General features: G+C 39.0%; 1 protein-coding gene across 1 annotated transcript in view; it reads right to left on the minus strand.

Annotated features, from left to right (window-relative positions):
* Nucleotides 1–14,237, minus strand: part of cpne2 (copine II) — a 55,364-nt gene that overhangs the window by 37,928 nt on the left and 3,199 nt on the right. The window contains exons 2-8 of the mRNA XM_063912035.1: nucleotides 13,067–13,267; nucleotides 5,066–5,245; nucleotides 4,411–4,485; nucleotides 4,045–4,116; nucleotides 2,648–2,731; nucleotides 2,347–2,436; nucleotides 1,110–1,208 (exon numbers count right to left, since the gene is read on the minus strand). Coding sequence (XP_063768105.1) covers nucleotides 1,110–1,208; nucleotides 2,347–2,436; nucleotides 2,648–2,731; nucleotides 4,045–4,116; nucleotides 4,411–4,485; nucleotides 5,066–5,245; nucleotides 13,067–13,243 — 777 coding nt within the window. The 5' untranslated portion in view covers nucleotides 13,244–13,267. The remainder of the gene's footprint in view (nucleotides 1–1,109; nucleotides 1,209–2,346; nucleotides 2,437–2,647; nucleotides 2,732–4,044; nucleotides 4,117–4,410; nucleotides 4,486–5,065; nucleotides 5,246–13,066; nucleotides 13,268–14,237) is intronic.

The following is a 14,237-nucleotide window of genomic DNA, read 5'->3' on the forward strand; positions in this document are numbered from 1 at the left end:
TTATTTTGTGTGTGTGTGTGTGTGTGTGTGTGTGTGTGTGTGTGTGTGTGTGTGTGTGTGTGTGTGTGTGTGTGTGTGTGTGTCCCAACATCATTACCACACATGAAGAGACTCAGTGGGAGAACAAGTCATGAGGCTGCTTTGGCACATGCAGTGTCACAAATGAACACACACATTTTCTCACAAACAGATCAGATGCATACACATACACATACACACACACACACACACACACACACACACACACACACACACACACACACACACACACACACACACACACACACACACACACACACACACACACACACACACAGAGCGACTAATGAATGAACGCTTTTCTGATCCCTGCGTCTTTATATCCAGAAATGCAAAAGTGAAAAGAATTCATCTCCAGTGGCCTTAAAATGAAAATGCTACAATGCAAATATGTGCATGATTATTCCTTCTTTGTTGTTGATGTATGCAAATAAATGCATTTAAACTGTAAAATAGGCACAATTGTGACCAATACTGTGAAAACGCTAAAAAATAAAACCGTTATCCATTGGTTAATGGCAGAGCATGGTTAATTTGTTTGCATGATCAAATAATTGCTGTTTGGATTAGGAAAATAATGGTTAAATGTTGTAGTACCAAGCAGCTGAGGTGAAGCAGCAAAGTTGATACTGTGGTTTAAATCCAGGTCATGACCTTTACAAAATCACCATTTCAGTTCCCTCTCTGTTTCAAATTCATATTATGTAGCAGGACAATAACACAAATAAAACACTATACAAATAAAGACAGAAGTAATAGTAATAGATAATATTCCGGTTATCTAGGTCTCCAGGCCCCTTCATTGCTATTTTCCATCCATAAGCCAGATACCTTAGGCAATTTACAACATGTTACCATGACGACCAAAACATGGTTACTTTTTTTTAAACCTTCTTCATAGCCAAAGCCTTTCTGTGAGTGGTAGTTCCCTGATATCTATGTTCTTGCCTTACAGAACAGCACACATCTTTAAGTGTATGTATCATCCTGAATCCTTGGTAATCTAGTATTTCTGCATTCTGATTTGAACCCACAAACACACTTTATCCAACTGGCATTGTATGTGTTACCTCTACTGAGTTCTGGGCTTCACTCATCTTGGCAGCCGTGGTTTGAAACTCTCCTATGAAGTCGTGGCCTCCGTCATTATCATAGTCGTAACACAAGACCTGTCAAGGTGTAGGACAAATCACATCAGGTCATCACCTTTTACATATTCCATTGTGTTTAGCTCATCATAAAAACTCTTGTGTCTTCCAAACTTTAACCAATCACTGGTTGCATTATATACAAACAGTAGCACTTTTTAGTCCAGGCAGGGTACCTATTTTGAAATTGTGTAGTTTTGATGACAAATCAACTTCAAACAACATGAGCAAATGTTCATGCATTGGTAACGGTGCATAGACTACGTACTGTCCATCTTTGCATTGTCAATCTGCACCAGGGATATTTATAGAAAAATATAGCATGAGGGCGCAAACGTCACTTCCGGACAAAATTATGGCCCCGCCCACTTTCTGGCGAAAAATATGCACTAGAGCGTAGCGGAAAATAATTGTTTCTTCATCTCTGAAAGCTGGTGAGTCATACATTGTACATCAAACAATAAATAAATTGCGTGTTACAGTTTATTTACTTTAAAGTAAAATAAACGATCTAATTCAGAAATCACATTTTCAGTGCGAGCCTGCTGCCTGCCACTTGTCCACTGACCAACCGACCGGACATCCATCCCCTTGTAGTGAATGTAATATACATAATTCACCTCCTTCTTAAGTGTGGTTCTACACACTGTTGTTTCATGCCTGTAAGTATGACCGTTGGTTTATGCTTGAAAGTACGACTGTAAAAAGGGATCGTGGTCCCTTTAATTAATCTGTGTTTACGATGACGTGGAGCCACATGCTTGTTGGTTTACAGGACAGCGCCATCTTGTTTTGTTAACTTTTACTGTGTGATTAAACGAGACACGCATTCGTGTGCTCAACTGTAATGAAAGTCTCCTGCGTTTCAATACGATCTCCACACCCTATTTATTCAGAGCTCCGTAAAATTAAAGGTATTTCTGCCGTCTTACCCTCTATTAGACACGATTTTCATATTTTATTAGTAATTATACCGTTTTAGATGTAACAATATATTTATTTATGGCATCAATTTCAAATTTTACGGGGAAAATCTGCTTTTTGGTATGAAAGTGCACGCTGACAGTAGGGTGCAGCGCCCCTGTGCAGTACTAACATTTAAATCAAGAAGAAATGAGAAACCATACCAGCTTCGTAACAGATGAACTTGATGACTGACCTTGATGTTTCTGTCCACATCTCCATTGCAGAGAGAAATGAGTGGCACAGTAAAGGATTTCCATGATGGATCTAAAGTGTTCTTTATAACCTAAAGTCACAGAAAAGAAAATGCACATTAAATAAAACAGCATCAGATATATAATGCAGTTGTAGCCACAATATAATTATCTACACTTGGTGCTTTACACTCATTTCTAAAGTTACAGTATTTAAACACCTGGTTTAGCTAATAGTGACTGCTCATGGTTGACATTAATGAAAGTCAGATTAAGGTGTTTTAATCCTCACTGATGACTCACCTCTGTCCTGTGCACCAGCATCCATTTGCCATCTTCTCCCTGTTTGTGAAACTCCAGGTAGGGGTCTGACTTCCCAAAGAAGTCCTGCACAGAACAAAGAGAGCTTGTTGAAAAGTAGTTTTGAAGATGACTCCTGTTTTTATCCTAACCTAGGTAATACTTGTATGTATGTTATACACACGTTCATCCATTTAAATTTGAGTAAATGTAGCCGCCAAATCAGGACCAGCCTACCCAATTATGTTCAAACCACAGAGCATTAAGCCATAGTCATGTATCTGTTTTTTGTCCAGCAATTCGCCCACTGTTGTGCAAACTCAGATCAGGAAACAGGGCTTTTACTTTGCATACTTCCTGGTTTCCAAGAAGACAGAGATTTCAGACCCATTCAGATTCTGATCTCCTAAATATTAGTATTTCCCGCATGTTTTTTTATATTAACCATGTCAAAGTTGCTCTGAACTTTAGGATATTAAAGGACCCCCATCACCCCAGCAACAATCTGTTCTGTCTGCTGCCGTCTGGCAGACGGTACCGCAGCATCCGGACCAAGACCACCAGACTCAGAGACAGTTTTATACCACAGGCTATAAGACTGCTGAACTCCTGAGCTCTGAATGTCTACTCACATCTGGTTATAGTACACACATACATATCTATATATTATACACATCTGCCATATACATCTGTTATACGTAATATATGCATCTGTCCATACCTCCTCATTCAACAGTGTAAAGTGTTTAAATTACTGTACTGTGTATTTAAATACTTTAAATGTATCCCACATATGTATATATTTCACATCCTTAAATCGTTATTGTTATTGTAAATATTCTTCTCTCTTTTTGCACTATTTTATTTATCTTATTCGCACCATGTATGTTGAGTTGTTGGAGGAACATGGGATATACGATTTTCATTGCCAACATATACGTTGTATATGCTGTGCATATGACTAATAAAACCTTGAAACCTTGAAACAATATTCTCAAATGTTATTATGTGGTTTTGCAAAATGACCACCCCCCTAAGTACATACACATCATATTACAGTGTGGAGTCTTTTATTTGTTGATTAATTAATGTCTTTATTAAAGTAAACTCTGAGCTCCTGTAATGACTGTGCTTTCTGATTATTTTTGTTTAACCAGAGGGTGCACAGCATGCACATATCAGCTTCAGTTGAAATCATAATTCAAGCTGTGTTGTTTTTGACATGCTGTCATTCACTGCATCACCAAACACCAGCAGCTGCTCCATAAGTCCAAGATTGTCTATACATTTTAAATGAAAATCCTGCATTGGTTTTATTGCATTTAATATGAATGTTTTCAGTGTGGGCCCAGTGTGTGTATGCTTGCACTTGCATCCAGTGTGTGTGTGTGTGAGCCTACCTTCTTATCCAGTTTACGCCCACTCAGGGTCAAAGTGATGATTCTGTTGTCAGACAGCTCCTGAGCTGTTATCTAAAACAACATTACGGCACAACATAAGTACTGGCAACTATTAACATTCACATCAACATCAGCAGTAACAGCAGCAACAATAACAGTCATCACTAATAACAACGACAACAGCAGCTTCAACAACATCACTGTCATCATCATCATCATCATCATCAGGAGCAAACGTGCTATTATGGTAAATAACAACGGCTACATGAGCAGCTACCTTTGATAATGCGGCACAGTGTTTATTTGTCAAAGGAAAGACACAACTACAGTTAAGGATACAGAAAGAGAGACAGCACTCAATCTTACCGTAATAGAGCCTTTGCCAGCTGGCTTCCCATTGGCTAAGATCAACGGTCTGTGAAGTTTCTTATTGGACACAATCTAGTAGATAATTAAAGAGAAACAAATGGATCAAGGACAAATTAAGACACAATTAAAGAATAAAATGAGTTTGAACCACCTAACTTTATTGTAGCCTACTTTACCCTTTTTAAAATGTGGACATGTGTTTCCAACTTTAAAGAATGAATAGCTGGCTGTGTAATAAGTGGCAAAATGAAACTACTAAACGTGTGACCAAGATGTAGTTTGTCTGCAGATTGCATTTACTCTTCAAAAATCATAAAAATTGATGTATTATTTGATGACTGTTCTGCTAACCAAAATGTGTAAGTATCATAAACGTGTTTGTCAAAGATATTTTCTCCAGCATTCAAAAATACAATGGAAAAATACCATTTATTTTGCAATGCCAACTTCCGGGTCGGCCAACAAAAAATTGTCACCACTGCACCACTCTATAAAGCCGGCAATAGCAGCCAACAGTTTAATGACAAAACTGGAAATGCAACAAACAGAAATTGTATTTGCCATATAATGTAAATGTAAATGCAACATATACTCTGTCATCTCATTTATAACAGAACCAAATGTGAACCGAAAAAGAATAATTATTTCCTACCACTCCCAGTGTACAAATGAATTCTCCCAGGAAGTCATGTTCATAGAGCTGTGTCGCACACTTGTCCTCATCGAACATGGCAAAGCGAAGCTTCTGGATCTCCTCAAAGTGGTAGTCCACTTGAAATTTCACCCCAAACACAGGGTTTAGGTTGTTCACAGCTGTCTCAGTGCGGCCGAGCTTAAAGACAAGAAACAAGAGACAAGGATTTAAAAACAACAAATCATTTCCACACAAGAAATTCAAGTGGACTTTGATATAAAACATTTAAAAATCTATACCACTTGAGTTGAGAATTAACTAACTTTAGCCTCTAACTGCCTTGGACGTTTTGCTTAATTTAGATTGTCCAACAACAGCAATCTCAAAATCGACATTCATTGTAGCCACTGAAGCTGATAGGAATATAACAATACAAATTGAAAATATTGACCTGATGTTGGCCCTGGCTGAAAAACAGAGAATACCAAAGTTATTAAAATGCATCCCCAGGACAATCCAACAATTGTTGAGAACAGCGCTTAATATGTGGCTCTTTGGCTGCTGCCTTCCTGAGGTAATTGCTAACTTTGTCTGTATGCTGGGAGGTTGATGAAAACAGGACTTGGGTCAGCACACACTGACCCAAATATTGAAAGGTACAAAAAACTGTGCCAAAAGTCTCCATAAAGTTGCAGTTTACTGATTATAATTTTAGCACTGTGAGTGACCTCTGTACAATAGAGTCATGTGATTGTTCCAATAATAATAATAATAATAATATAATCAAATATTAGAGATTGGTTCGGCTTCAACCCTGTACCATTCATTGTCCTACTTTTTCCCAGGTTGATCCAGCTTTTAGGTATTACAAATAATGAATTATGTTGCCCTAAAAAATGGCCAGGCCAGCACACTGACAGATTAGAGAGTGTGTGAGTGCCTGTAAGTGCACTGTGAGAGTCATGTTATTTGCTCAGGGTCCTGTAAAGCAGGGTGTTGGATGACTAATACTCACTGGCCGTGTTACTCTCCATTCTGACTCACGATGAACAGCTGCATGGTGTGTTCATCCACCATTAGACAAGGTCAGTATACGTCTAGCCTGTAATTGAGGTAACTACAAAAGCCATTTTTGAAAAGTCATTGGACATGATAAAACAGAGATGCCAGCCATGAAATGCCAACACTCTGGGACTGAATCACATCAGTCCTTCTACTGATTAACTAGCATTAAACAAAGCTCACTGCTTTCTTTGTTTTATTTTTTTTCTAGTGTGTGGTTTTCAGTGTTTACAGATTAGTGTTGATACATTAAAGTAATCTGATCTGGATTAGTTCACACAGAAAAATAGCTCCGACTGAGATAAGTGATGACCGACTCACCTTTTTTTGAAGCACTGATGATGCCAATATTGGTTGTCGAGTGGTCGGGCATGACTTGTCTCGACCAAAACATCCCCTCATCTACTGAATGCATTGCCATGTCATTATGTGCTTTCATTCATGGTCCCAGGAGGATGAATCCTACTGACTTTACAGGTCACACCACCGTGATTTTGACGTTTGTGATTAAAACTGTTGATGCTGAAAATTATAACCTGGACTGTCACTAAAGTTGGTGCAGATATTTTTGCCCTCAAAGGATAAATGCCATTACTGTGTTGATCAGCTCCACCAACAGCTTTAAGATTCACTTTGTCCACAACTTTGTTTAATGACAAAATTCCTGCAAAGCTAATGGCATTCCCATTGTCCTCAGTCAACTATATTGAAGAAAAGCCAAAGGCCACTTGACGCTGGCTCCAAACGCGAGTCAATCTTCATAAACAACTATGTTAGAATCTGCATTCCATTTGTGACAGCTGTACGTGGATTAACCCAATTTACCCATGTAAATTTTATATTTGGACAAAAGGTATGTATAATTAAGGAGCTGAACACAGAATGACAGTGCCATATATGGCTGCAAGATGCTAGCTGTAAGATCTCCCGCTACCTTTTGTTAATTTCTTGAGTAGCTTCTGGAATAGGTCTAATAAATAAATTATTCAAAGGAAATTGTTAGGATACACAGAACTGCCTCCTGTTTGCTGTGTTTTTCCCCTCTCTGTCTTCTCCCACATTTGTTTAATAAAGCCCACTACTACTCAGCTCCTGTTTCCTGTCAGTGTTTGCATACGGATTCAATACTGTCGCTCTCACAGAGCCTACAGAATTACATATGTATTTTTCTTGTTTATATTATTTATTTAAGGAAAATTAGAAATGTATTTCCATTATATCTTCATTCATATATTAGTGATTAAACACCTAGTTGGCTTTTTCAGTAATGGATAATAACGTGATAAGATGCGAAAGGTGAAAATGACAAATATAACATGCATGTTAGTATGCTGACAGCAGTTTCATAGGGCAAATAGTACCTCAAAAATGACCTTTTACATATCATTATTATGAATTTGTTTATCTAAACTATCTTGTGTTTATCTGACTGTAAAAATGTATTATTAAAGAACTGCTGAAAAGACATGCCTATGTGCTGCAGACCGACTTTGTGGGGAAAAGGAGTTTAACTTCATTCTGCTAAGAGTGCTTACATCACTTATCTCTCTGTATGACACAGGGGAAGAGAGCAGAGAGGAGTATGGGTGCACTTTGTGGCTTAAAACCTGATATTGGTGGAGAATCATGGGAGCCTGGGAGGCTCAAGTGCATGTCTCATATTTGTGCTACTGTGGACTTAAACCTGGCTCGCTGGACTACGAAAATGATTCAGACCCTTGTGGCTCTTCATCTATTTCCAACAGTTTCATCTGTTCATGTGAAAAAAAAGAAGCCAACAAAACAGGCAAACTGGAATAAGCCTTTTCCTGTTGTATACAAATAACACAACATGAACAATAGGAACGTCTTATTGACAAGCCAGCTGCTAGCAGCCAAAAATGGTTTCAAAGACCCGATCATCAGAGGATTTGCTGGTAAAAAGGAATCATTTGGAATAAGTTGCAGCACAAAAACCACCACTAAAATCTCAAAATCACTTGGTCAGTACATATATATATATATCAGATAGTTGTGGGAAATCAACGATTAGAGTTGACTAGAAGTCTGAAAACTCACCTGTTTCAACAGCAGCTTACCCAAAAACTGATGTATAGTTTTTTTTGTTATCATCATGGCCGATTGGGCCTATTGTAAGTAAGTTGCTTTGTATATAAGCATCAGCTAAGTGTTATCTAATGTAATTTAAAAAGTATCCTTGCCCTTTGACAACTCAAATCCAATCAGTACAACTGTGGTGACTATTTGCCATTCAATATATGGCTAAACTGGGCAAACTAATTGGACGTGTATAATCTCCACTAACAACAAAGTGTTTAGCTTTCAATACCATTTATTTCCAACGAGAAACAGCGTGTACAGCTACACGTTCAAAAACTGTTGCTCTTCCCTGTCCCAATCAGCCGCACCTGTGTCGTTGAGGTCACCTAAATACCCTGTGCCCCATTGCACGTTAGTGCTCACAAACAACAACAAAAACATACAAGTGGGACAAACAATAACCTTTCATCAGCCACAGATATCACCAGCATGGAAATTACAGTTAGCCACACTGCATCTTGTTTTCCACAATTTTGTGTTGTAAATGGAGCCTTCATTTCCCCTGGACATCGTACCCAGTGACTTTGTATGTATTTGAGAATATTATAGTGAAAACAAAGCTTATGGGCAACCAATCCAAACACATGTCTTGTCATCTTTCTACATTGTGCAACTACATTTATTTAAAATTGATAGGGGAAAGCAAAAAGTGTGTCAATTACCACATACAGTAACATTTTTGCTTTCAATTAAAACAGTTGTTATAGTCAAAGGTTCACTTTTCTGTGAATATTGAAATGTATTTGTAAATCGCTTAACAGCAGTAACCTAACAAAGGACACAAACACCCTGATGCCAGATTTTAAGAACTAAGCTTGTCATTTAGCTCACTTTGCTTGGATTTAAAGTGTATAATAAAGCGCAGATATAGTTAAAATTAAAACACTGTTGAGTTGAAAGATTGATCCAGCACATGAAAATATAAGGCTGCTTTAAAGATTTAATTTGAACCCAAATTATTTTAGCATGCCTACTGAACTTGGATAAACATCACATTGAACGTGGGTTATCTCTTGTAGTGTTGCAGGCTTGTATATGTGTCCATAACACATTTTAGATTAGTGTGAGGATTTACAGTTCTGAGAGGAATTTAGAAAATAGCCAAAGCAGTCTTCAAGTCTGGTGCCACATACTGTATGTACGTGTATCTTAGATACGTACACATTTCTGTAGGCTAATCATGTTCAGCCTCTCTTCTTTTTCTAGATGACGTTCATTCATGTTCTTGTCTTGTCTTCTCTGCCACACTCATGTCTTTCTCTCGCTTATTTTCCCACTCACCCTCTCTTTCCATCGAACGTTTTCTCATCTCCCTCTCTCACACCTCCTTGCTCTCACACTCTTACCCCATCGTACCCTCTCTGTTTTTTCTTCCCCTGAACGACCCAGCTGCTTCTCACACCTCTTTCTCACAGGGCAGACGAAGATATACAGAAAGTGAGACAGACAGAGAGGGGAGGACTAGTGACATATATGATAAAGATAATCGCAGATAGAAAACAAAGCTAACAGAATGGTGATCAGAGAAAGTGAGAAAGTCGGATTGTGACTAAAGAGTGAGCTGTGGATAATATCCCAGAAAAGGTTTGGGCCGGATTTTGCTTCATCCATCGTCTGCTCACTCCAGGATCACAAAGCTTTTGTTTCCCTTTCCGTTGCCATAGTAACCGTTGGCAATTTCACATCGGAGCAACATGCCGTGCTGACCGACAGCGAGTTACAACCCGCGGCACTCGCCTACACACACACACACACAGACACACACACACACATACACAAAAAGCCTGTTTGCCCTGTTGACCAGCTGCTACAAAATAACATTGAGGCAGCAGCCTACACACACCGAAACTTCTTCACCATGCTATTGCTTCAACTCAGTGATTATTTTTGTATGTTGACAACATACATTCACATCACATGTTGCCTGCAGACTTAAAGCTGAGGAGAATCTACCCACACCAGAAAAGAACATAGATACAACATGCCTGGACTCAACTGAACCGCTGATTGATGCAGCACAAAGTCCCATTTGCTCGTCCGAGCAGAACAAGTGGGGCTGGAAGATGGTGACATAAGCCGTACAATATCACTGTAAAATACCCAGAGAATCAGGTCTGAACATTGTCCGGAATGTTTCCCTTTCATACAACTAGAGATTGACTATGAAATAAGCATTCTCACTTACTGAAGATACTCGGTTTGGTTCAGGCCGAAGGGTGACGCCTGGGTAGAGACTCCACAAAGCAGGAAAGAACAGAGATTACACCACGGTCACAAAGCCAGTTCCTAATTTGATTGGAAGCAACCGTGTCTGTTGCTGTTCCTTGCATCAAAGAACTATCGGAAACAGAGATGGACTGTTACGTCACACAATGTCCCGTGCTTATGTGTCAAAGTCACACTTAAACACACCGCAAAGACTACAGCCAACATCTAACCGGCACAGACGTTTTACACACACATTAAGGACCTAACTCTCCATACCATCTGGTGGCTATTATGACAATATTTGTCTTTCAAAAAGGGAAAAATGTGATATGTAAAGTTGTGAATCAATGATCAATGTAATGATACATACATAAACAAAGCAGCATTTTTTTCATGTCTCGAAAAATAATGTTGTCCCCGTGTGTCTCCCTCTTTTGTGATTGTCTACCCCGCCTTGATTGTTTCCACCTGTGTCTCCTCACCTTGTGGATATATTGTCCTCGTCTCCCCTGTTCCAATGCCAGTTCCTCATACGTGAACGTCCGACATCTAACTCCAGGCTCATGTGTTTTCCCTCATACGAGAGTGGTTTTTGTTTCGAAGTATTTAGTTCAGGTTTTTTTCCCTCGAAAGAGTGTTTTTTGTTTGTGAAACCCATTGTACGGAGATCAATCCAGTAAAAGGACATGTGCGTTTGGGTTCATGCCCGTAAGTTCACCCCTTGACACATTTGCCAACCATTTTTGCATATTACTTGGCTTTATTCAAAATTTAAAGTATAAAATCAACAAAGAAGCGTCTGCAAGTACGTACTAGCATTGGGAGATGGACAACTGTAGGCTTGGTGTCAAAGGCACACTAGCATTGGCAGATGGAAAACTGTAGGCTTGGTGTGTCAGGGCATTTACAGTAAGAAGTTCCTAAAGTTTGGGGAGTTCTATTAGAACCTTTTTTTGCAATCTTTGTATAGGCCCTATAGACCCTTCTTCTTCAGCGTTAGATGTGTGTTTTTTTCTGGGTTCATGACAGTCACGGTAGAAACGTTGTCAACATTTGCTTGACTCTATGATTTCTCATGACAAAGAGCAGGTTTACTTACACTTGGGCCAAATCAGAGTCAAGTCTTTTTCATGTTCAGGTAAAATGATTTGGAAATGGTCTTTCTCATACAGTTCCTTTGAGTGATCTCTACCTCATTTTAGGGTTAAAGTGCAGGTGCAAAAATGGCTACATGTGGGTTTAGTTGGTGAACAGCTGTAGCTGGTGGGCTAACTATTAAAAGCCAGTGCAGTCAGGCAAGGGCCAGTCAGTCACAACAGCTCGAGGAGAGGAGATAGCAAAGGTTGAATAAAAGTTAATGGTGCTAAACAGCTAATAAGCTATGATAGCTTCCTCCATTTCAAACATTCCAGCTCGCTCAGCGTGAATATTGTTGTCAAAGTTCATCAAAGTTGAACTCTATATGTGGAACATTGTCTCAGTTGATTTCACCTCCTCAAGGGGATCCACTAATTTATTGGAATTAATTGATTTTGGCGTGAAATGTCAATGCTTCCAATTCTTGCGTGACCGAGCCTTTAACCTGCATGTCTTTGGACTAAGGCAGCAACTCTAGAAGCCGAAGCAGAAAAGGCGAGGACTTGAATCTCCACACAAAATAGAACCAGCCAGTGGGCAAACAGTGGGTTTTAATATAGTACCTTATAGTTTAAGACTTTTTGTTAACCAATAAAACACAGTCCTATGCGGGCCTACATTGAGAGAATAGATTTAGGTTTCCAGAATAATTTACTTTTGATCATTAACAAAGTGTTGAATTTAGATAGGAATTAAATAACGTATACAACCCAGTCATAATTAGAACAGGCAAACTATTAATCACCATAAAACCAATAACCATACAACTGTTTTCAGCATCATCATCCCTCCCATACATTTATGAACAAGGTTGACATTATATTAAAATCCTGAAACATATTTCTATCTGAAACCTTTTGGTAACCTCGGAGCAATGCGTCCAATCTGTAGCTTGATCAAAACAAGTGTAATGATTGCATGAAACCTACTTGTGGAATCTCATAAAATTGGCAGCCCCAATAGTGCCTTTTAAACACACTATGGTACCATCCCCACGTTGGAAAAAATGTTACACTATCCTACTGGGCTCAGCAGGCCGAGGCTCATGCCAGATGGTCAAGACATCAGAGTTAGGTTCTGGCTCACAACATATACCGTCTGTGGAGCAACATAGACAACAAACAAAATCCTCTACTTCTCTGCTAGAAGGAGCCTGAAACGGCGGATGTGAACTTGAAAGCACTACAAACACTTTTAAAATGTTCCATCCTCCCTTTTTTATTTCTGGTTCCCTTTTACCCTCTTCTCTCCACCTCCCTGTAGTTGAAATGCACAGCATGGAGAAGCACAAGATGTGAGTTTGACTCCCTATGATCCGAACAATAATGTATTATCTCTTTGTTAGCCTTTTATCCTCAATCTGCCATGTTCATCCCCCGCTGATTGCTCCACCTGTTTTAAGAAGACAAAACATTCTTTCTTTTCTTCATTCTTGTGCCTTAATCCCTTACTTCTTCATATACTTCTCTCTCCATTTGTTTCACTCCTATCCCATCACTCTTCCATCCTTACCTCCACCCAGTTTCCATCCACCTCATGGAAGAGAACACAGAACGGGTCCGACTTGGAGGCTACATCTCGGTCCAGCAGGCTGCTTGCGGTGACGGACATCTCCACCCGAGTGACACAGTGCTGGGGTCCGCAAGTGCGCGTCTGGTCCTCAGTGGTCGAGCCTAAAGTGTAGGCCATGGTCTGAGGTCACAGTGAAATACCCTGGAGCAAAAAACACACCGAGAAATAAGTAGAATAAACCTTTGTTTCTTACATTCTCACATTCGCAGTTTCATGGCAGAGTTGTGATTTGAGCTGCATAAGTATGCAAACATTCGGTTTAACATGTGCTATGTTTAGCATGTTTAGCATCTTAGCTTTGTCTGTTAGCATGCTAATGTTTGCTGCAAAGATCGGTCACGTTATGGTGGACTTTTCTTTTTTCATGCAAAAATGGCAAAATGTTGTTTTCAATCACTTAAATATGAAGATATCCTGCTTTCTTCTGTTAAATTAAACTGCATGTCTTTGGGTTTTGGACTTCCAAAACAAATCAGTTAAAGAAATAACCTTGGACTTTCAGAGAATGGGAAGGATATTTTTCAGTATTTTCTAAAATATCACAGACCCTACAATTAATCTATTATTCTATAAAATAATCAACAAATTAAATAATGTATAATTACTTGTTGCAGATGAAAACAGAGAAGAGCAGAGACTGTTCAGAGAGTCCATTGATTTGCAAGTTTGGTCCACAACCAAAATATTGGACCAGCTTCAACAAATGCTTGATTATATTACTGATCAGACTAACCTGCCTACCTGTTCTCATTTTGTGTTTAAGATCGGAACAGTTCAAATTGAAAAAAGCCCATCACAATATCCTAGAGCATAAGGTGATATCATATGATATCCATTGTATGTGGCCATCTACAGTCTATGGTGCCAGAAACCAAAAAGAGTTCACTTACGGCAGATCAAAAAAGATGCACATTATAAGATTTAAGAATTCAGAAGTACCACATTTGGCATTGTTCTTGAAAAAGATAGATGATATTTTATGCAAAATTGGTGGCAGTTTACCTTGTTGAGAACAACTGAAGCTCTAAACGTTAAAATCATTTCATCACAGTCTGTATTAAACTAACGAACGAAAGTTGTCAAGACACTTCACTCAAAACATCAACCTAGA

Source organism: Eleginops maclovinus, chromosome 2 (genome assembly GCF_036324505.1).
Source record: "Eleginops maclovinus isolate JMC-PN-2008 ecotype Puerto Natales chromosome 2, JC_Emac_rtc_rv5, whole genome shotgun sequence".
NCBI classification, from domain to species: Eukaryota; Metazoa; Chordata; class Actinopteri; order Perciformes; family Eleginopidae; genus Eleginops; species Eleginops maclovinus.